Source organism: Schistocerca gregaria, chromosome 3 (assembly GCF_023897955.1).
Source record: "Schistocerca gregaria isolate iqSchGreg1 chromosome 3, iqSchGreg1.2, whole genome shotgun sequence".
NCBI lineage: Eukaryota > Metazoa > Arthropoda > Insecta > Orthoptera > Acrididae > Schistocerca > Schistocerca gregaria.
This window is the reverse complement of record NC_064922.1, coordinates 697456105-697480903: the sequence shown is the minus strand read 5'-3', so window position 1 is coordinate 697480903 and position 24799 is coordinate 697456105. Positions and strand designations below refer to the sequence as shown.

The 24799-nt window shown below is 43.2% G+C and overlaps 1 protein-coding gene across 3 annotated transcripts in view; it reads right to left on the bottom strand.

Moving 5' to 3' along the window:
- LOC126354704 (spondin-1-like) overlaps positions 1 to 24799 on the bottom strand; it is a 174731-nt gene that overhangs the window by 104532 nt on the left and 45400 nt on the right. For all 3 annotated transcript variants that reach the window (XR_007565374.1, XR_007565375.1, XM_050004524.1), the window contains exons 3-4: positions 7246 to 7540; positions 270 to 414 (exon numbers count right to left, since the gene is read on the bottom strand). Coding sequence is in view for 1 of the 3 variants with exons in the window: in XM_050004524.1 (XP_049860481.1) it covers positions 270 to 414; positions 7246 to 7540 (440 nt within the window). In the remaining 2 variants the exon portion in view is untranslated. The remainder of the gene's footprint in view (positions 1 to 269; positions 415 to 7245; positions 7541 to 24799) is intronic.

The following is a 24799-nucleotide window of genomic DNA, read 5'->3' as shown; positions in this document are numbered from 1 at the left end:
TTTTGCATGCAACAACAGGCTAAGACCAATGTCGTTTTGTCTCTAACTATAGATCAAATCAGTCCGAGAGTAGTTAGCTAAAGGGGAGGCAATAAACGTGCATATCTTTAGAACTAATTTAATATTTACTATTATGTGGCAAAATAAGTTGCATTTGCCTAAAAGGAATATATTGTGTCGTGTAAGGTAGCGATCTCATTTGGCGAATAAACAATGAAATAAATATGAGCTAGAAAGACATAAAAGCAACCACTGAAAGTCTTATTTACCTCGTACTTCGCTTCGTCGCAAGGACAGCACTCTGTTTGAACTGGCAGCTGATCCTCGAAGGTGTCCGGAACCTCTTCGCAAAGAACGTGGCTCAATGGCCCGTCATCCATGTACCAGACCTTTGGACGTTCTATTACTGTGGCCCTGAAACAGTTTCACACATGTTATCGTAACGCAATGCATCTCTTTATAGATGAATTCCTGTTCAGGTAAAGGATATATTGCTAGGGAATAGCTGAAGTGCCATGGTAAATTTCAGCCTCATATGAAAGGGTCGCTCTAATCCATCTTGCCAATTTTATTTAAATACATCAACAAAAGTTTCGCATCACTTGTTTGTTTCGAAATTCATGGCACAGATTTCAAAAACTATCTGTATTTGCAACGTTCCAGATCACGAACAGAAAAAAAATGGTGTAACGACGAAATCGTCTGTTTCCCAAGGGTGGTTTTTCACAGCGCTCCTGGGCAACAGCAAAACGTGGTGGAACGTCCCGTTGTCCGGATGCAAGTTTGAATCCACAGTGGCATACCATCGATGAGGTCATCAAGCCAGCATTCTTCCAAATTGTCCCCCTCTTACAGGGCGACTTTGCACAAGTCGCACAACGTTCGTGCCCGTTGACGACGTCCAAGAACAACACGGATGCTCGATTGGGTTCATGTTCGCTTCATGGACAGGCTACTCCATTATGGGGGTCCTACTACGCCGAAGGAAAGTGTTCATGACAACAGCGCAGTTATCATCCGTAAAGATGAAATAGTCACCAAAATGTTGGTGATACGGTCGCACTTTTGATTGCCGAATCTCCTTCCTGTATCGCACAGCAATGAGATTGACCTGAATAACTAAGAGAGGTTTATGGTGGTCCCATGTAGCGCCATCACAGAACATCACTCTATCACCACCTGCCTGTTATAAATGCTGAGGACAGTGTTGGGGGCGTTCATTATTACCGAACTGTCTCCAGTCACGTTGTCTGCACCTATCAGGGTACAAATATATCAGTTTCATCCGCAAATAACGGCCGACGCCAGTCTTGGGGCGTCAGTTCACCATGACTTCTTGCCCATTTCTAACGAAGTCCGTGGTGTTGTGCAGTTTCTATGCGTCCCTACTGCTGCTTCAATTTCATCTGAGATGCTGAAGTCCGTACGAGTACTGTGTTCTGCCCGTAGGTGGCGCTCATGACTATTGTGTGTATCTTTACAAACAAGTTTAGGAGTGACCTTCCGATTGACACGGGAACAGTCACAACAGCAACCCATCTGCGCGACATATCGGGGTGATGAAAATCTCTGATGATGTGTGTATTTAACAGCAAATAAGCGATGAAAGTTATTTTCATAATCCAAACGCGTTGAGCTCCTATAGTTACACATGCTAGTGAAAACGAGGAAGTAACGTATAAAAAATTACGCAGATCAATAATGTTTATTTCTACCAAAGAGGAAAGTAGTGTGATTACTGAAGAAGAAGTTGCTGAAGAAATATCATCCGACAACGAGAGCTTAAAGGTATTGCTGAGGTCATTGCTCTCGGATGCCGAGTAGTATAGGCTCGAGCGGAGGCTGCCCAGAAACGAGAAGCACACTCTATGAATCGAAACTCTTTCCTTTCTTCCTATTTCCTGTCTTATTAATACACAAAACTGTTAGTTTCCCAACTAATTTTAAGTTTACAGCTGTTTGAAGCTTCAATGTAGTCAAAACTTCGTTAAAATATTAGGAAATCAAATAAACTTCATAATATGTACCTGTAAAATTTAATATTGTGAAAACACAATCTGTCTGTCACTAGGTGGTAAATCGTTTATAAATGAAAGCAGCTGATCAACGAAGGGATCTCGTTGTCGAAACCAGAAGCCTATTGATCTCATTTAATTAATTCTGGCCCCTATTTCAACTGCACATAAGTTTCGATCTCCTACAAGTTGCTCAGCAGGCCTGGAGATGACGTAATAAAACTCCGAAATTGGTCGCATAAATAAATTACGTTCAAAATACAGACGGCTGAAGTAGTCTTTAATGTTACGTTGCATACTGAACAGCTGAAGTTCCTTAAACATATTGTACGAAGATAGTCACTCTAAATCCACTTCCCGTGCAGAAATATCAGTCAAACCTGGAGAATACGTTAATGTTTTTCTAGTCCCACACATATCCCTCACCCCATAAAGGAAGTTACGAAAAGCTGTACCAAATTTTTAATAGCTATGGCAATACTGGTGCTACAGGAGAATGCTGAAGATTAGATGGGTAGATCACATAACCAATGAGCAGGTATTGAATAGAATTGGGGAGAAGAGGAGTTTTTGGCACAACTTGACTAGAAGAAGGGATCGGTTGGTAGGACATGTTCTGAGGCATCAAGGGATCACCAATTTAGTGCTGGAGGGCGGCGTGGAGGGTAAAAATCGTAGTGGGAGACCAAGAGATGAATACACTAAGCCGATTCAGAAGGATGTAGGCTGCAGTAGGTACTGGGAGATGAAGAAACTTGCTCAGGATAGAGTAGCATCAAACCTGTCTCAGGACTGATAACCACAACAACAACGACATGGCAATACTTGTAAAATTTTAAACAAAAAACGCGGTCGCATACAGTAGATAGTAAGTGATGTATGAATGACTAAGTCACCAACAATGATTATTGCTCTACAAATGATGTGAGCTGTTGCGTTATTTTTCTCAACAGCAGCTACTCTCTGCATTACTTACTATTATCTGTTGCGTGCTTCCCACGTTTATCAATTTAAATATTATAAGTATTGTCATAGCTATCAAAAAATTCAAAAGCACAGATTTTCAGGACTATCTGTATGGTGTTATGAATGTGTGCAGGCCGAGGAGAAATTATTTTATTCTGTTTAGTTCGTTTTAAAAATATGTTATATTAAAAAGGCTTTTTATTCTATTTAGTCTTGTGTGTATGCAATATGCAATTTTTCTGTAGCTGTCAGACATTTTAATGAGATGAAAACAGACAACTGGTAAAGTTCTGGGTTATTTCAATTTTCTTTACCATGAGTGAATCAATATATTACTTCCTCCTATGGTCTCGCGAAAAGATCACGAAGGTAAAAATTAGAGAGATTCACACGGAGGCCTATTGGCAATCGTTCTTACCGAGAAACATTCGCGATCCAACAGGAAAAGAGAGAAATAGCAGGGAGTTGGTGGTTGATGCTACGAGTCACATCGTTGCTATAGGTAGTCTGCGAAAACCAGCTCATGATGGGCACTGAAGAATCGTGTATACGATTGAAGTGAACCTCGTCAGCGTCAGCTAAGGGCTGAAAACGGTCCACTGAAGAACCTGAACTGGTAGCCATATAATAAATAACATCGTAAGCACGGGTGTAGTTGTTCCAGTTTCTTACGTACAGAAATAGCAGTGGTACACAAAGTATACTCCGCCACACATCAGACAAGAAAGAGAGTTAATATTGCATTGTTATCCAGTTCTGAGTTCTGAACTGAAAGGAACCGATTTATATGACGTCTAAAAGGCATGATCATTGGTTTTTGGGTCCAGGGTGAAAGCATTTCCGAAATGGCTAAGATTGCAAACTGTTTGCATGCCGCCGTTATTACAGTATATAGTGCATGGAAAATGGCGTTATCCGAAAGAGTTGCCAAGGTAACTGTGATGCACCATGGGCTATAGATTACAGGGGTGAACGATAGCAGCGGAGATGTGTTCGAACTAACAGATATGAAACCGTTCAGCAACAGAAGGCTTAGATGAACCAAGGCGCTACCCATATTATCTTCCCAATGACCGGCCAACGGACGTTGCTACTTATGGGCCTCTGCAGCAGGTGTCAGGTTCGTGTAGACTTGTTGACTTCTGTACATCGGCGGCGGAGGCTGGAATCTGCACGGCAATACAGCAAACGGAGGTCCACTGAGTGGCGACAGATGGCTTTGTCACATGAATCACGTTTAGTGCTCCATTGTACAGATGGCCACTGGTGTGTACGGCGTGGAGACAGTCCAGCCGGAGGAGGGAGCCTTATGGTCTGGGAAATGTGATCGTGGAATTCTCTGGCTCATCTCGTCATTCAAGACGGTACAGTGGATCAACGCGCGTGTGCGTCTATTCTTGGCGACCATGTGCACTCATAGGCATGACGGTATCTACCAGCACGACAATGCAACGTGTCACACTGTTCGTAGTGTAAATGCGTGACTCGGAGAGCACCAGGATGAGCTTAGCGTATTCCCTAGATTTACACCCAGGCGAGAAAGTCTAGGTCCACCTAGAGCGGACTGTTCGGGTCGTGAGTCCACATCCGCGAAACCTAGCGCAGTTGGACGCGCGACTTCAGTCGGCGTGGGTCCACATCCTTACAGAGCCTCACTGACTCTCCTTCGCATGTCTCACCCTGCAAAAGGTGATTATTCAGGCTTTTGAAACGTCGCCACATTGATGTGGCTGTACAGTGTAAAAAGGTTAAAAAATCTGCAGATTATCCACTAACATAAAGATGTCCTATTTTCATCCAAATGTGCTTACTGTAGTAACATGTTTCCTCGCTTCTCATTGAACTTTCTCTCTGACCGTATTCGGAAGAACTCAGAAGTTCATGAAGTTGTGACACCTTCAACAATTCGATCCCATGAGGCGGTAGACTCCTGTAAAACGTTATACGAGGGCTATTCGGAAAGTACGGAACGATAGGTCGCGGAATGCAAACCACAGTGAAAATCCAAACTGTTTTATATCTAACGGTTAGCTACACCTTCCAGCTACTTCTCTACACAGTCGCCGTTCAGACTTAGACATATGTCGTAGCATTGTACCAACTTTTCAATTCCCTCGTTACAGAAGACAGCCGCCAATTTTCTACTCTGGACTGCAGCTTGTTGTCTGTGCAGAATATTGTCTTCATAGCCAGCGGTTCATTTGAGCAGAGATTAACCTCAGGGACAGCCATTTACGGGCTGTAATCAGGGTGATTAAACATTTCCCATCGAAAACCGTGCACGAGCATCTTCAATGCCCCCGAAGAGTGCGGCCGAAAATTGTCGTGTAGAACGAAGAACATGACAGTTATGTTATGTGGATTGCATAGCTTCAGGCGAAATCTTTCGCCAGGCTCTCATACTTGGCGGGAGACGCTAATTTCTAGCCATCTTTACGTTCTCACTGTGAGCTCAGAACTGAAAAGAGCTACATTATGCGATCGACGGGCTTATTAGACGCAGTGCCCAAGGCATCAGTGAAAAGCTTCATCAAATTTTCACTGTATTTTCCATTTCGCTACCAATCGTTCCTTACTTTCCGAATAACCCTTGTATGTATCAAAGTTACCAGGAAGGAGGAATGCATGGATGTTTTTCTGACTTTTTCTGTGGACGGAACATACACATATTATGTAAGGCACTACACCAACGGCTTACAGACCTGTGTGCAGGAGGGAAGACGAGGAGTGGTATTTCTCATTGACAAAACAGGACACACCACATTTAATCATATACCACAAAAGTAGAAATGTCTTTTGAATCTAGTTAACACAGGGTAATTAGTATCCTACTTTGAGTCGCTTGGAGGGAGAAATCGGTTGATAAACTCAGTCCAAGTTGTGGCACAGTGGCTGGTGTCGCGATGTGTCGCTTTTCTGCATTTAGTGTTCGAAATCCGTTTATTGCTGTTATTTTATATTTTCATTTTGCTACTCATGTCCATAGAAGGTGACATTACGAATGTTTCTTACCAAGTTAGGAGATAGAAGAGAGTTACAATAATTGTAAAATTAGAACTGCGTTTCACAATAAGTGTCTGACACTTATTATACAATACATGAATGTATGATATTTTCAGGGGTTACAGTCTTTTTAAATTCTCATTCTTGATATTGTTGATTCTTTCAATATATTCGTATATTTACTCTTTAGGAAGACTTGATGCATTCCCTTGGATTATATCGACCACAAAACCATTCGAAAGATAGAAATTCAGAAGACCAAGAGCCAAGGCAGGCTTGCCACCACAACATTTCTTTGTATAAATCTCGCCAGGGAAAGAAACATCGTAAAGATTTCACACTTCGGCAATAGTTTCGCGGGAAACCATGCATGACGTATCACTTCTGTCACTTGCAATGGATTTAGAATCAAGATAGACTACAGGAATTTTACTGAAAACAATTTAAAATAAATTTTTCATTCATTTAAAAAAAAATTCATTCATCAGATATACTGTCACTAGAATAATAAAGCACTCCGTCATCAGACCACATGAGGCTCACCGGGACCGTCCGACCGCCGTGTCATCGTCAGCTGAGGATGCAGATAGGAGGGTCGCGTGGTCAGCACACCGCTCTCCTAGTGGCTATATGGTTTTCTTTGACCGGAGCCGCTACTATTCGGTGGTGTATCTCCTCAGTTGGCATCACAAGGCTGAGTGCACCCCGAAAAATGACACAGATAGACACTCATCCAAGTGCCGGCCACGCCCGACAGCGCTTAACTTCGGTGATCTGACGGGAACCGGTGTGTACATTGCGGCAAGGCCGTTGCCTTAATAGAACACTAAGGAGATCGTTATTTCAGTATACATTGGGAAACATTCGTGTAGCAATCTTCTACCGACGCGTATAGATAAACGAGAAACAAAAATAATATTAGAAATGGTAATTAGGTTTCAAATACGGGAGGCAAAAGTGTTAGGATGTGACAGTAGCCTGTGTGATACCGCTTCTGCTGAACCATTTACTCGCTCAAAGGAACATGAAGTACCTCGAAAACGTTGACCGTCGTTTTCTCAGAAACTGTCGAATACCTACAGATAAGCCGAGACATCTGTTCGTTTATTTTGACACGTCTTCCACTGAGTGAAGTTTCTGGGAAATCAGGTTACGGCACCTGCCGTGTTCTCGTCATTAAACACGATGGAGATTAGTTTAGGACAGGGATTGTGAGGTGAATGCAGGGTTATCCAGCAGGTAGCAGGTAGCAGCTACCCACCTGAAGACGACGCAGCCGCTGCCGGAGGGCGGCGCCTTCCAGTACACCTGCACCTTGTCCTTGCGGTAGCTGGAGGTGTGCGTGACGGTGTTGGGGCAGCGGTCGCTGAAGCGCGTCAGCGTGTCGCCGTACAGCGAGAAGGTGCCCGCGCCCAGCGGCCCCAGCGAGTGCAGCCGGCCGCGCGGCGCCTGCTCCTCTTCCTCGTCGTCGTCCGCCGGCGGCTCCTCGTCCGCCAGCTCCACCGTCAGCACGAAGCCCGTGAACCGGTGCATCTGCGGCGAGCTCTGCAGCACCACTGCGCCACAACCCACACCGTAGCAAACCTACACACGGCTAGAGTGTGCTCCAGAAACCTCTCCCTATAAAATATGGTATACGAGTAGATAGCGTGAAGGAACTTTTATTCATATGTGGATACCAGTTTCGACCAGATGGACTCCAGTGACGACGTATCGAGACGATATACATCTACATCTACATCTACATTTATACTCCGCAAGTCACCCAACGGTGTATGGCGGAGGGCACTTTACGTGCCACTGTCATTACCTCCCTTTCCTGTTCCAGTCGCGTATGGTTCGCGGGAAGAAAGACTGCCGGAAAGCCTCCGTGGGCGTTCGAATCTCTCTACTTTTACATTCGTGATCTCCTCGGGAGGTATAAGTGGGGGGAATCAATATATTCGATACCTCATCCAGAAACGCACCCTCTCGAAACCTGGACAGCAAGCTACACCGCGGTGCAGAGCGCCTCTCTTGCAGAGTCTGCCACATGAGTTTGCTAAACATCTCCGTAACGCTGTCAAGCTTACCAAATAACCCTGTGACGAAACGCGCCGCTCATCTTTGTATCTTTTCTATCCCCTCTCTCATCCCGACCTGGTACGGATCCCACACTGATGAGCAATACTCAAGTACAGGTCGAACAAAGGAGTATGGCCCGAAGATGACAGACATCGGGCCAAAACCGGTCACCACTTATGAATAAAAGTATTTTTATACGATCAAGACTGTTCTGTGTAATAATATTAATTCATAGCGATCGCTGCTGTTATGTGTGTACAAGATTATCAAAATCTTTCTCCCCTTCTCTCTTTCTGTATACAATCATACACACACTATGTGATCAAAAGTATCCGGACACCTGGCTGAAAATGATTTACAAGTTCGTGGAGCCTTCCATTGGCAATGCTGGAATTCAGTATGTTGTTGGCCCACCCTTAGCCTTGATTACAGCTTCCACTTTCGCAGGTATATATTCAATAAGGTGCTGGAAGGTTTCTTGGGGGAATGGCACGGAGTGCTGCACTGAGAGCTATCGGTCAGTCGGTGAGGCCTCGAACGAAGTCGGCGTTCCAAAACATCCCAAAGGCGTTCTATAGGATTCAGGTCAGGACTCTGTGCACACCAGTCCATTGCAGGGATGTTATCGTCGTGTAACCACTCCAACATAGGCCGTGCATTATGAACAGGTGCTCGATCGTGTTGGAAGATGCAATCGCCATCCCCGAATTGCTCTTCAACAGTGGGAAGCTAGTAGGTGCTTAAACCATGAATGTAAGGTTGTGCTGTGATAGTGCCACGCAAAACAACAAGGGGTGCAAGCCCCCTCCATGAAAAACACGACCACACCATAACACCACAACCTCCGAATTTTACTGTTGGCACTACACACGCTGGCAGATGACTTTCATCGGGCATTCGCCATACCCACACGCTGCCATCGGACAGCCACGTTGTGTACCGTGATTCGCCATTCCACACAACGTTTTTCCACTATTGAATTGTCCACTGTTTATACTTCTTACACTAAGCGAGGCGTCGTTTGGCATTTACCGGCGGGATTTATTGCTTATGAGCAGCCGCTCGACCATGAAGTCCAAGTTTTCTCACCTCCCACCTAACTGTCATAGTAAACTTGAAGTGGATCCTGATGCAGTTTGGAATTCCTGTGTGATGGCCTGGATAGATGTCTGTCTATTATACATTACAGGCAACGGCATCGCCGAAGTGGATACACCGGTTCCCGAGATCATCGAAGTTAAGCGTTGTTGGGTGTGGCCGGAACTTGGATGGGTCACCATCCAGCCGCCATGCGCTGTTGCCATTTTTCGGGGTGCACTGAGCCTCGTGATGCCTATTGAGGAGCTACTCGACCGCATAGTAGCGGCTTCGGTCAAGAATACCATCATAAGGATCGGGAGAGCGGTGTGCTGACCCCACACCCCTCCTACCCGCATCCTCACCTGAGGATGACACGGCGGTCGGATGCTCCTGGTAGGCCACTCGTGGCCTGAATACGGAGTGCTTATTACACTTTACGACCCTCTTCAACTGTCGGCAGTTTCTGTCAGTCAACAGACGGGATTGGCCAGTACGCTTTTGTGCAGTAAGTGTCCCTTCACGGTTACACTTCACCATCACATCGGGAACAGTGGACCTAGGGATGCTCAGGAGTGTGTAAATCTCGCCTACAGACGTATGACACAAGTGACACCCAACCACCTGACCACGTTCGAAGTCCGTGTGTTCTGCGGAATGCCCCATTGTGCTCTCTCACGATGTCTAATGACTACTGAGCTCGCTGGTACGGAGTACCTGCAGTAGGTGGCAGCACAATGCACCTAATATTAAAAACCTATGTTTTTGGGAGTGTCCGGATACTTTTGATCACATAGTGTATTATAAAATGTATGCATATATGTTCCACATCTTCTTCCAAACCACTGGATCAATTTCAACCAAAGCTGGTACACATATCACTTACTGTCTGGAAAAAACCATTGTAGGGGTAAACACCACCTGCCTCTCAAAAGGATGGGGGTGAAACACAAGAGTAGCTCACGACGCACAAATACCCAGACTAAATTCATCCAGTATTTGAGAAAGAGAGCAGATAGTCGCTTGCAGCAGACTTTACACATAATTTTAAATCTGCACGACACTTTTTCTTTGAAGCCCCTCGCAAAATGATTAAAGAAAAAAAGACTCTGCCTCTAACTACATTTTCACTGGTCTTGCAGTAAAACTGCAGCATCAGGATTATTACTTCTTTGCTACTAACTCTGTTCACAAAATGTTGCGGGAGATACGATGTCATAAACATAGAGTTGCGTGAAAACTAAACTGCAGGGCTAAATTCGCTAGAGATAGAAGTGAAATACGTCTATAGGTAAATATGGAATATATTAAATAGAGTTGAAATAAATGTGACGAGTGCGAGGTGGGGATGGACAGAGGGAAAAGGAGCAGATGTACAGAGGGGAGGGGTGGGGCAGCAGATGGACAGTGAGAAGGGTTGGAGCAGATGGACAGAGAGCGGCAGTTGGACAGGGAGAGAGAGAGAAAGGAGAGAATGAGGTAGTCAGAGGGAAAGTAGGAGATGAACTAATAAATACATACCCGGGCAACGCCCAGTAGTCAGCTAGTTGAGTAATAAAACGACAGCGACCAAGAAACAGGAATCCATATATCATTAAGGGTGCCAATGCCTGCCGTTAGGACATCACACTGGGAGCAATCTGAGATTGTAGACTGAAGCCTCCTCAGTCATTGTGTTTATGGTTTCTTCAGTGATTATCTCAGCGCTCCCAGTCCCAAGAACAAGCGACTCTCAGGTGTACGTTCCACAGGATAAAAACAGTACCACTTGACCAATGAAACTGTGATAACGATCTATACATAATTCAGATAGCAAAAAAATAACTGATACCAAGAACCTCTGGCTCCAAAACTGAATAAGCAAATCTATGAAAACTTAAAAATAATAAAAAATACCACACAAATACAGAGATCTATAACACTGACAGCAAACAAACTCACCAACAACACCGTCACAAATAAAACAGGGACACAACACGGAAACTCAACAGACACTTTCGTACGCACTCACATATTGGAAAAGAAACTAAAGCACAGAATTACGAACATTCCCAAGAGAAAAGGAATGAAAGTAGATACCAAAGCAGTTGCTCAAAGCAGAAGTGCCTAAAGGAGGAAGATGATACTGACAAATATCAATTGTCTGCAATTTAGCGACCCCAGTACAACAGTTGTGATACTCTGCACTTACGGCAGACCAGCAGCGCATTTTAAATACAATATAACGGAGTATGGAAATATGACAACATCCATGTAACATTTGCAGACCTTCTCTAACAAGAAAACCATCAACCTACCGGTATAGAAACAGACATGAAAATAACCTGGTCCAGTATAAAGAAACATCTCCGACAAACTGGCTCGTCTTACAGAGACAGACAGAGAGAGAGAGAGAGAGAGAGAGAGAGAGACCATTGCAGGGTCTACTGACACAAGCAAAAGACGAACGCATCCCGCAGTAGCAAACCAAAGTACACGAAATGTCGATATTGCATTAGACCTTAAAAAAGTGAAGATGAAGATATCTGATGTAGTGGAAAGCTACTATATACGTATAGAGGAAAGTGAGGAATGAAGTAAATGACGTAAGAAAAAAATATTAGCTTCGATAATAATTTAATACTGTATAATATTAAGTAAACGCATGAGAACTTTTTATGATGCTAGCAAACAAAGTTATAAGAAAAACAATGCACTGCAGATGTTTTGAATTATAACGTGAAGCACGTTTGGTCTTTGTAAGACTTTTATTCTAACCACGAAGACAGTATTAACCTATATAACTTGTAACTTATTTATAAGTAAGTGTTACTTGTTAATAGTATTAGTCAAATCTAGTCTCATCTTGACGACATGTCAACCTAATCCAAAGATTGGTAATTAGCACTTACTCTGTAGAAAAGTAAAAGCGTGCACGTCAGGTAACCCTAAAATGAAGTGAATTTTGATGGAAGGCTCATGAGTCAAATTTTGAGATACTGTTCATTTATTTATTTATGTATTTATTCATGCATTTGCTGCACGAACTTTAGAGCATGCCGTCTAAATACTGTGACGGAACCTACATTCCATTAAGTACACAACTAACAATCACAGTTACAACAGTGAGATGATATAAAAGCGTCGCATTCATTTACAATTTCTGTATACGGTGTTGTTACATAGTATAATAATTAATGTAAAAGATATAATCTAAGAGTAAATACTCAAGAATTCTCATTACAAGCTAGTAAGAGAGAAGAAAGCATAGAGAAAGGAAGAGTCATAGGCAAGTCCCCATTCAGTAGCCGGATGTTGTAGATCTAGAATATAAATTCGAGTGTAGAGCCACAGCTCGTTGCTTAAATTTCCTTGCTGTTTCTACTTCTATGCAGCCTTGCACGTGTGAATGAGGCTCTGGAGAACTAGAGCCTTTGTTCCCATTATACGGCTTTTGTGAGGTCTCACTATAGAAAATTACCCTGCGCTGTAAAGTTGCAACTGAATTTTGTACAAAACATATCTTAAAACTACTATTGTTAAAACATAACACGAACCTACGTCGGGTTTGGTACCAGCACTTATCTCCATTTGTCGTTTCGGTAGCGCGTAAGTGAGTTTTGCCAACGATGTGGACACCTGGCTTTGAAGAAATGAGCTTCACACGCTTGTTATCTTCGCTGACCACTTCACTTTTACTTCGTTACAGTTCCACTTACTCAAACGCCACACCCCGAACGGGATGGACTGGGACATTCTTCCCGAAATGTTGAGAAAGAGAGAACAAAACTTGTCATTTCTTATCGGTACCGTTCTATCGACTCTACCAGGTATTCGCCGTCCAGTTTTTTAACGGGACTTTATTACAGATCCTGACACCACTTATCTTCTGGGTGTTTTCGAGATTTCCTTTTCTTAGCCAGTACGAAACGGCGTTGTACGTAATAGAGATATCTATTTCAAACAATGCAAAATACAGGATGAAATGTAACAATATTGTGAAAAGGAAAGTTGCTCCTCACCATATAGCGGAGATGCTGAGTCGCAGATAGGCACAACAAAAAGACTGCTTGAGACTGCAGTCTGAGTGTGTGTGTTCGTCGTGTAATTTAGACGAAGGCCTAACTGGCCGAAAGCTATATGTGTGACACTCTTTTTGTTATGCCTATCTGCGACTCAGCATCTCCGCTATATCGTGAGTAGCAACTTTCCTTTTCACAATAGTGATATCTATTTGGTATTCCGAGAACATTTGAGGGGCTATCAAAAAGTTTCCATTTGGGGGTGTTGTTGCAGCGCGCATGGAGCGTTGTGCGACTTCGATGTGGCCAGATAAGCACTGACATGTAGGTAAGTGATTAGCATGGCATCTGTGGCTTTTCAACGTGTCTGCGCTAAATGCGACAAAGTGAACTATGATGACGTTATTACCTAATGCGTCCCAAAAGCATCAGCATGCTGTTATTCTTTTTTTGAAAGACTGTTAAGACATCCAACGCAGAATGATGAATGTAGAGGGGGCAGCATGTCTATCGAAAACCACCGTTGTGGAATGGTGCGCCAGGTTTCGCGAAGGTCGCGATTCGACAAAAGACGTCGATCAGTTTGGGAGGCCAGCCTCGTCCGTAACACTCGACACTCGAGCACTCGCTCTGTAGCCGTGATCTCTTCAGCCCCTTAGAAAAGGGCTGGAAGGGTGGACGATTTCTTCGGACGAGACAGTTACAGTGAATGCTGGACATTTGCCACGCCGGACATTTGCCACACTTGCCCCTTCCGCAAGTCAAATGGTGTATCGCCACCTCATACATTCTATACAGTAACGTGAAAAGTAGTTTAGTTGCCACTTCATCCTATGATTTTAGAAACTCTGATGGAATGTTATCTGTCCCTTCTATCCCTTCTGCTGTATTTGATCGTCTTCAAGAGCTCTTATCTCTTTTCTTTTCTACATCCGCTCCTGTTTGTTCTTCTGTCACATCAGACAAATTTTCCTCGTCCTAGAGGCCCTCAGCTTATTCTTTCCACCTATCCGCTCTCTCCTCGGCATTTAACAGCGGAATTCCCGTCGCACGCTTAAGGCTTTAATTTCACCAAAGCTTGTTTCGTCTTTTCTGTATACATTGTCAGTCCTTCCGACATTCATTTCTTTTTCGATGACTTCTCATTTTTCATGCAGATTCCCTGAACTTCTTCGGTGACTTGTATTTCTGTATTCTTGAGTTTCCCTGAACATTTTTTGCACTTCCTTCTTTCATCGATCAACTGAAGTATTTCTTCTCTGTTATCTATAGTTTCTTTGCAGTTACCTTCTTTGTACCTATGTTTTTCTTTACAAATTCTGAGACTACTCTTTTTAGAGATTCCCATTCCTCTTCAATTGTACTGCCTACTAAGGTATTGCTTTTATCTATTGTGTTATAGAACTTCAAGCGTATCTCTTCATTCTCTAGTACTTCCGTATCCCACTTCTCTGCTTATTGATTCTTCCTGGCTAATCTCTTAAACTTCAGTCTACCTTCCGTCACAACTACATCGTCATCTGATTCTACGTCTGCTCCTGCATACGCCTTGTAATCCAATATCTGATACCGGAATCTCTGCATATGTTATAATCCAACTGAAATCTTCCCGTATCTCCTGGCCTTTTCCAAGCATACCTCCTCTTCTTGTGATTCTTGAACAACGCATTCGCTTTTACTAGTGAAATTTATTGCAGAACTCAATTAGTGTTGGTCCTCTCTCACTGCTAGTGCAACGTCCATATTATATCGCAACCCTTTCTTCTACTCCCTCCCCTACAACCGCATTCTACGCACCCATGTATATTAGATTTTAATCTCCCTTTACGTACTGTATTACCCGTGCTCCGTGCTGTATCTTCGTGTACTTTCTCCACCTCTACCTCTTCATCTTCAGCTTGCGACGTCGGTATGTTAACTTTCGTTGTCGATGTTGGTTTTCTGTCGATAGTGATGAGAACAACCTTATCACTGAACTGTTCACAATAACACACTCTCTGGCTTACCTTCCTATTCATAACGATTCCTGTTCCCGATCTAACATAAAAATGGCTCTGAGCACTATGGGACTTAACTGCTGAGGTCATCAGTTCCCTAGAACTACTTAAACCTAACTAACCTATGGACAACACACATATCCATGCCCGAGGCAGGATTCGATCCTGCGACCGTAGTGGTAGCGCGGCTCCAGACTGTAGCGCCTAGAACCGCTCGGCCACTCCGGCAGGCTCCCGAGCTAACATTTTCTGCTGCTGTTGATATTATCCTGTACTCACATGATCCAAATCCTGATATCCTTTCCACTTCACCTCACTGACCCAAACTAAATTTAGATTGGGCCTTATCATTTCGTTTCTAAGATTTTCTAGTTTCCCTACCACGTTCGGGCTTCTGACATTCCCCGCCTCGACAATTGTGACGATGAAATATTGTAAGAATTTAACAGTACTATCTGGCGGAAAGCGTGAGCCGTGTATGTGTAAATTTATTTCCTTTTCTATTCACTCATTCAGCGAGAGAGAATGGAGTTCGAAATGCCTCTGTGTGAGCCCCAATACCTCTTAACTTTATCTCGTGTTATACATTGGTTACAGCTTAATGGTCGCACACTCATTCTCGAATACGAATTCTGAAGTTCATTCAACACTTCATCGTGAGAATTACGCCTTTTTCCTTTCATGGATTTCTTTCGAAGTCTTCTGAATGTTTCTGTTAGGTTTTCGGATGTACTATGTCGATCTGTGATGGCCATTGCCGCGCGACGTCTGTTTCGTTTTTGTGGTAGTATTATGTTGCGTCTGCAACTGATAGTTTGTTATTTATTTTGCGTACTATGCCAGTTTTGTTTTATTTCAGTGGCCTCTTTTTTAACCCCTTGACTTACCATTTAGTTCAATGAAATCCATGCCCAAGCGGTTGGAGACGACCCGTGTGAAATAGGCTAGTGTACCAATCGCAGTACTGTCTGACTTGTGGATACCTGTTATGTAGCAACACGTCAATTCGTTCCAAACAATACTGCTCTTGGGGACGTCAACACTCAGATTTTACTAGTGTGTACTACTGTTATACTAAAATTTCTACTATTATATAGCAATATTTGTGAACAGAGTATTTCAAACAGTCCTTCATAATACATATGTAAACACAAATATAAGTTTTTATACCAAAACCCTATTTTCAAGAAATTATAGACCTGTTGGGCGTCTCCTTCAGAAGAAATGTAATATCAAGACACCTAAAGGTAGATACTGTCCAAAATAAACTTAAGTAAATAATGTACTGTTCCCTTGAACGAATTTTTAATAGGAAAATATTTACAACTCTAAAAATTAGTAGTCCTCAATGGCATGGTAATACTTTCGAAAGCACTGTTGTAGATGTTATACCTCTTTATACTCCGTTCATTCGCACATCGTTTCACTTAGTACTTTGTGTTTATAGGAAATGAGCCCAATATTAGACTTGGAGTCGAAGAGGTGTAGCATCTAGTGAAGGTTCTCCATGCTTTAGAAGTCTAGCAACTGAACATTTTTAAAAATTACCTTTGCTGCATTTATTTAGTAATCAACATATGTTTCGACATGTGGAGTAATGGGGTCTACTGCCGGATGTTTGTGTCGCTCTGGCACAATATTTCGGCCACATTACTCGTTGCCTTCTTCAGGTGCTACCTGAGACTGCCGTGTTGGAGGATCTTGCCCAGTATTTATGTCCAGAGGGCGCTGGGTGCTCTCTTTGCCGTCCGCGCCCGCCTGGCGCTGCTTGTAATGTGTTGTCTCTTCTCCGGTGTTCCCTCGGACGTCGGCGCCCGACTTGGGCGCCACCTTTGGCAGCTCTCTGAGGCTTGTCCTGTGTCGGGCGTTCCGTTCGCGGCCCGCGCCCGCCAGGTGCTGCTCCTGAGATCTTTAGCCCTCCTGTGGTGTCACCGCCAGACACCACACTTGCTAGGTGGTAGCCTTTAAATCGGCCGCGATCCGGTAGTATACGTCGGACCCGCGTGTCGCCACTATCAGTGATTGCAGACCAAGCGCCGCCACACGGCAGGTCTAGAGAGACTTCCTAGCACTCGCCCCAGTTGTACAGCCGACTTTGCTAGCGATGGTTCACTGACTTCTACGCTCTCATTTGCCGGGACGATAGTTAGCATAGCCTTCAGCTACGTTATTTGCTACGACCTAGCAAGGCGCCAGTATCCGTACTATTGATAGTGTGAATCATGTACCATAAAGAGCGACGTTCGTCATTAATGGATTAAAGTTAAGTATTCCACCAGCTACATCCGTTTATCTCAATTCTAATTCCCTTGTCATGTTCCAGACCTCACGCCAGCCTGCGTGTGCTGAGACACGTGCATTTCGGCCTCCTTTAGAAATACGAGGTTGGCTCTCCTGCCAACCACAACACCTCCCTGGTGCTCCCACGGACGTCCGCGCCGGGCTCATCCACCATCTGTGGTCGTGGCAGTTGTCTGGGGCCGGACCCACATGTGGCGTTCTGTTCGTGGTCCGCGCCCGCTTGGCGCTGCTCCCGAGGTGTTGGCACTTCCCTGGTGCTCCGACGGACGGCCGCGCCCGCCTAGTCGACCATCTGCAGTTGTGGCAGCTGTCTGTGGCCCGTCTCGCGTCGGGGGCTCTGTTCGCTGTCCGCGCCCGCCTGGCGCTGCTTGTAAGGTGTTGTTTCTTCCCCGGTGCTCCCTTGGACTGTGTGCACATGGAACGCCAATGGAATTCGCAACAAGTAGGAGAGTTTCGTCAGTTCCTCCAAGATGAAAGAATCGATGTGTGCCTGGTCACCGAGACACACTTGAAACTCGACATCCAAGTATGAGTCGCCAACTACAGCTGTTTCCGGACGGACCGGCCGACTGCTGGTGGAGGAACAGCAGTATATGTAAGAAACTCTTTGATTCATCACCAACTGCCACTTCCAGCATTAGCCACTGTAGAAGCCACATCAGTTGCAGTCCCGACATCAAGAGGCCACATACAATTTATTGCAGTGTACAGCCCCCCCCCCCCCCCCCCCCACCGTGGCCATCTAGAGGTGCTATTGTCACAGCAAGGAAATCGTTTTCTTGCTGGTGACCTTAATGCCGAAAATACCAACTGGAATAGCTGCATCGTCTCATGTGGGTTGCTGAAAGAAACCACGCCATCATCGTGGGACTATATGACCCCACTTTCTTTCCGAATAGAGGCCAGAGTGACGTGCTGGATATAGCCATCATTAAGGGATTCCCCAATGGTGTTACTGCAACTACCAGAAGGGCTCTTACATCTGACCATGAACCTGTCATTTTTTATGTCGACCTCATCGGCATCAATAAACCGCCTAGACACTGTCTTGACATTCGAGGAATCAGCTGGGAAATGTATCATCAAGTGCTTGAAAGAGACCTCCTGGATGCACCAGACCAAGGGATAGCAGGAGCAGAAAACACTCTGTTATACCTAACATCCTACTTTGAGACGGCCTATACCACCAAAAACTCATAAACCACCGCCAGCTATCATAGCAGCCATCAGGGAAAAAACCGAGCATTCAGAGAATGGCAGGCAATGCGCAATCCAGCCACAAAGCGCCTAGTAAATCGACTACAACGAGAAATTAAGGCAGAAGTAGAAAAACACAGGAATCAAGTCTGGGCAGATAAGGTTGCACTGCTACAATTACAAGACCAATCGGCCTGGAAGATGACGAAGTCACTACTAAGAAGTGGACAGAAGTTACCCCCACTACATGTGGGCAACCATATAATCAGCGAACCAAATGCCAAAGCAAATGCTTTGGCAGATGTATTCGCAAAAAACTTCACACCGATGAATGATCCTGCCGACGCTGACCACATTGGCCTAGTCAACGAGAGACTTCCAAGATTCCTCGTCAGTCGAGCCGAATATAACCACATTCAACCAATCACGACAGCAAAAGTTACAAAACTGCTCGAAGAATTAAACGGAAAGAAGGCTGGAGGACCAGACCTTCTGACTAATGAGCTGTTGAAGTAATTACCACCTACTGCAGTACCAATAATGGCGGCTGTGTTCAATGAGATCCTGGCAACTGGCGACTTCCCCCTCACATGGAAACATGCAGAGGTCGTCGCCATACCTAAGGCAGGAAAGGACCTTCGATCACCTGCTAGTTACAGACCAATCAGTCTTTTACCTGCCATATCGATACTTTTTGAACGCTTATACATAAAGAGACTTCAACAGCACGTGGAAGCAGAGCATCTGATACCAGATGTCCAGTTCGGCATTTGCCAAGGTCTTTCCACCACCCAGCAGCTACTATGCCTAGCTGAGGAAGCATTCAGCGCCATGGAAAGGAAAGAATTCTTCGGGGCTGTATCTCTGGATGTTTCTCGTGCCTTTGATTGATCCCCGTGTCACACGCAACACTCCTGAAGAGTTATCCAGTAATCCGGACTTTTCAAGTCCGTACTCAAGATGGTATATCGTCCACCAGACCAATCAAAGCAGGAGTACCTCAGGGCAGTGTTCTGGGACCACTGTTATACAACTTGTATACATCCGACCTACCATCGACGGCCAGAACACACCTATCCTTATACGCCAATGATACAGCCATTTACTCCCAAAGTACGAATACTGCACACCTCCAGGCAAGACTGTGACAAGCATGTAATAAGCTGAGTGAATGGGCAACGGGATGGCAACTGTCTTTCAACACCACAAAGACGCAGGCCATAGTAATCTGTAGAAGACCACTTCCACCTAACATCCAGTCCATTGAGATAGGGGGCACCCCAGTTACGTGGTCAAAAACAGCAAAATACTTGGGTGTGACCCTTGATAGGCGATTGACATGGCAACCTCATATGGAAGATATTCGAGAGAAAGCCTGGAGAAGAATGGTACAGCGCTATCCATTATTAAATCCAGCGTCAACACTACCATCAAGACTGGGGGTGATATTGTACCTCACACTGGTGCGACCAATCTTAGACTACGCTGCTGTCGTGTGGGGCAATGCTTCTCCCACCCTCCCTCCCACATACAATGGTTACAAAGTATTCAGAATCGTGCTCTGAAAAGAGCACTCCATCTTCCATACCGGTTCCCAACGAATGAACTTCACCAACTCGCAGGGGTACCCTATTTGATAGACCGATTTAGAACCAGTGCAAAAACCTTCTATGAAAACACGCAACAGTCAGATAACGAACTTGTACGACAACTTGGACACTGGGTGGACTACCTGGCTTCCACTAGATGGCCCGATGACCTACGTGAATAACGAGATTACACATCTTGTGTATATATTTTTATACAATTTTAATTATTTTAATTTTTACAATTTATTAACGTTTACTTTAAATTAAAATTTTATTTTATTTTAACCCAATGTATTTTATTTTAATTAATTATTTTATTTTATTTTAACGCAATTTATTTTATTTTAATTAATTTTTATTTTATTTTTATTTATTTATTTATCGTTCTGTGGGACCACATTAAGAAGTCTCCATGGCCATGGAACGAGTCAATAAATGAAATTATAACACGATTTTAGAAACAGATAAAATGAAATGTAAGCAACATATCAGGCGACAAGTCGTTAGATTAAATAAAGAAAACCAAGAATGTAACACTAGAATTTGCTTAATTTTTTAGCTCTTCCAGGAGCTCCTCGACAGAATAGAAGGAGTGAGCCATGAGGAAACTCCTCAGTTTAGACTTAAAAGTGTTTGGGCTACTGCTAAGATTTTTGAGTTCTTGTGGTAGCTTATTGAAAATGGATGCAGCAGAATACTGCACTCCTTTCTGCACAAGAGTCAAGGAAGCGCATTCCTCACGCAGATTTGATTTCTGTCTAGTATTAACTGAGTGAAAGCTGCTAAATCTTGGGAAGAAACTAATATAGCTAACAACAAACGACATTAAAGAAAATATATACTGTGAGGGCAATGTCAAAATTCCCAGACTATTGAATAAAGGTCGACAAGAGGTTTTCGAACTTAAACCACACATAGCTCGAACAGCCCGTTTTTGAGCCAAAAATACCCTTTTTGAATCAGAAGAATTATCCCAAAAAATAATACCATATGACATAAGCGTATGAAAATATGCGAAGTAGACTACTTTTCGTGTTGAAATGTCACTTATTTCAGATACTGTTCTAATGGTAAATAAAGTGGCATTTAGTTTCTGAACAAGATCCTGAACATGGGCTTTCCACAACACCTTATCATCTATCCCAACACGTAGGAACTTGAACTGTTCCGTCTCGCTTATAATATGACCATTCTGTCTGATTAAAATATCAGTTCTTGTTGAATTGTGAGTTAGAAACTGTAAAATCTGAGTCTTACTGTGATTTAGCATCAAATTATTTGCCACAAGCCACAAACTTATTTCATGAACTACATTATTTGATTATGTTTCAATATTACACACAAGATCCTTCACTACCAAGCTGGTGTCATCAGCAAACGGAAATATTTTTGAATCACCTGTAATAGTAGAAGGCATATCATTTATATAAATAAGAAACAGCAGCGGCCCCAGCACTGACCCTTGGGGAACGCCCCATTTAACAGTGCCCCATTGGGACTGAACATCACTACCACTCTCAATATTGTGGAGAATTACCTACTGCTTTTTGTTCTTAAAGTAAGAGGCTAATCAATTGTAAGCTACTCCCCTTACTCCATAATGGTCCAACTTCTGCAATAATATTTTGTGGTCAACACAGTCAAAAGCCTTCGTTAAATCAAAGAAAACACCTAACGTTCGCAACCTTTTATTTAATCCATCCAAAACCTCACAGAAAAAAGAGACTATAGCATTTTCAGTTGTTAAGCCATTTCTAAAACCAAACTGTACATTTGACAGCAAATTATGTGAATTTAAATGCACCAGTAACCTTGCATATACAACCCTCTCGATGACGTTAGCAAACACCGATGGCATAGAAATAGATCTACAATTGTCAAAATTATCCCTGTCTCCCTTTTTATAAAGTGGCTTCACTACCAAGTACTTTAATCAGTCAGGAAACCGACCGCTCCTAAAGGAAAAGTTACAGATATGGCTAAGTACTGGGCTAACATACATCGAACAATACTTCAGTATTCTGATAGATGCCCCATCACATCCATGAGAGTTCTTAGTCTTTAGTGATTTAATTATTAACTCAATCTCCCTCTTGTCAGTATCATGGAGGAGCATTTTAGGTAACAGTCTCGGAACACTTTTTTCTACGAGCACTATATGATTCCCTGTTTCTATTTAGTTCACCTACTATATTCAGAAAGTGATTATTAAATACTGTACATATATGCGACTTATCAGTAACACGGACATTCGCACTACGCACTGATTCTATATCCTCGACCTGTCTCTGCAGACGAGCCACTTACTTTACCACTGACCATATGGTTTTAATTTTATCGTGAGACTTAGCTATTCTATCTGCATACCACATAATTTTTGCCTTCCTAATAACATTTTTAAGCACCTTACAATACTGTTTGTAATGTGCTGGTGCATTTAGATTTTGCCTGTTTCTAACGTTTTGATATAATTGCCACTTTGTTCTACAAGATATTCTTATCCCTTTAGTCAGCCACCCAGGCTGCCTGTTTGTGCTAGTGCCCTGTTTTGACGTTCTTATTTTATTATATTTATTATTTATTATTATTATTTTACCAAGGTGAATGAATGAGTGTGAGAATGTGTTAACTTTATGTATGTGTGAGTACAATGTATATATTGTGTGAATGTGTGATCGAATGAAAAAAATTAATAAAAAATAAAAAAGGGAAAAAAGAGAGAAAAAAAGGAAAAAAAGAAAAAAGAAATAAAAATCATAAAATAAAAAATTACCACACAGCTAATGTATTTTAAATCATTTAAAAGCAGAAAAAAATATGACAACCAAAAAGCTATTGTTTTAATGTTAATTTTTATTATGGAAGTCATAGCCGCATGGCTTTAACTTCTACTTTCAGATTGGGCAATCCTTGATGCCCCAATATATTCTGCAGCGCAGCTGCCACAGATGGCGCCCAAGTCGGGCGCGGATGTCCGAGGGAACACTTGGGAAGAGACAACACATTACAAGCAGTGCGAGGCGGGCGCAGTCGACAAAGAGAGCACCCAGCGCCCTCTGGGCAAAATACTGGACAAGATCCTCTAACACAGCAGTCTCAGGTAGCACCTGAAGGAGGAAACGTGTTACGTGGCCGAAATATTGTGCCAGAGCGACACAAACATCCGGCAGTAGGCCCGATTATTCCACATGTCAAGATCTCGCCGGGAAAGCCTGAAGAGTTACAACATATGTTTCCTTTCTTTGACCGTGTATTGTTTTATGGATAATGTAAGTACTGAGAACAGCAATATCAGAGTTATAAAAAAGAAGTTTTCGATATTCTTTAACGATTTTTGTTACGTCTGGGAAACGGGACAACGTCTGATACTGACGATCTGTTCTATCCATTCAGTTATGTATTGGGGCGTGCACTTCGGGGTCATTGTTATTCGAAGTTTTTTGTCTATGTAATCGACGATCACTACACTTCCGTGTTTTGTCGATGTCTTATACATGGCACGTTTGTCTTTCCACCTGAGCACCAACAAATAATTACAAATTCTCCATAAACATTCTCCTTTCTGTAAAATTTATTTATGAATACTTTATGGCGAATTTTGCCTATTACTGCGTACTTTCCCGATAGAATCTGTATTTTCATCATCATCATCATCAACATTTTTCAGCCCCAAGCTGAGTCTGTTTGGAACATAAACTGCGCCATCTAGTCGTATTGTCTCACCAACTTTCTTTGTTCACTCTGATCCAGTTCTCGCCTCTTTTTTGAACACATTCCGCCACACTTGGTCTTCCTCCTGGTCATTTCCCTCGCATCTCCATTTCAAATATCTCTTGTTTTCTATTCTCTTTAAGTGCCCATACCACGTTGATGTTTATATACTGCTCGCCAAAAGTTCCTTTTCACTGTTTCCCTTTGCACTTTCATTTCTCACCCTCTCTCTTTTTGTTACTCCTATCCTACTTCTGAGGAACTTCATTTTACATGTCTGTAATCCTCTTACATCTCTTTTCTTCATTACCATTGTCTGAGATGCATAGATCAGTGTAGAGATGTTCTACTTTGTACAATGTCGTCAGTATCACTGGATACTTCATCACTACATCCGGTGAACGCCACTCTGTCAACATTGTGTCATAGTTTGTAATATTTTTTATTCAAAACGAAAGAACGAAACTACTAGCACCATTGCCTTGTGGGTTGGATTTAACGAATTGTCACTAATTCTCGCCGCCTAGTGCTAAGAACTAAACCACGATTGCAACTGGCAGGTGTTTGTCTCATGACTCAGACAGGCGATGGACCGACTTTCGTTCCCTCGAGTGTGACTCGTGAAATTTATTTTTGGTCCGCGTTTGTTTCCACGGGTCCTCTCACTCAAGATATTCATATCTTGTCCAGAATTATACACTAAGATGGTATCTGTTTTTTCGGACATGTCCGGAAGAACAGATACCATCGGTGACCATGCAGCTCGTTAGAATGAAATTACAATGAAATGAACACCCTTAGCTGCTTACAGACGTTGGCATACGTCAACCGGGACAGATGAAAATGTGTGCCCCGACCGGGACTCGAACCCGGTCCAA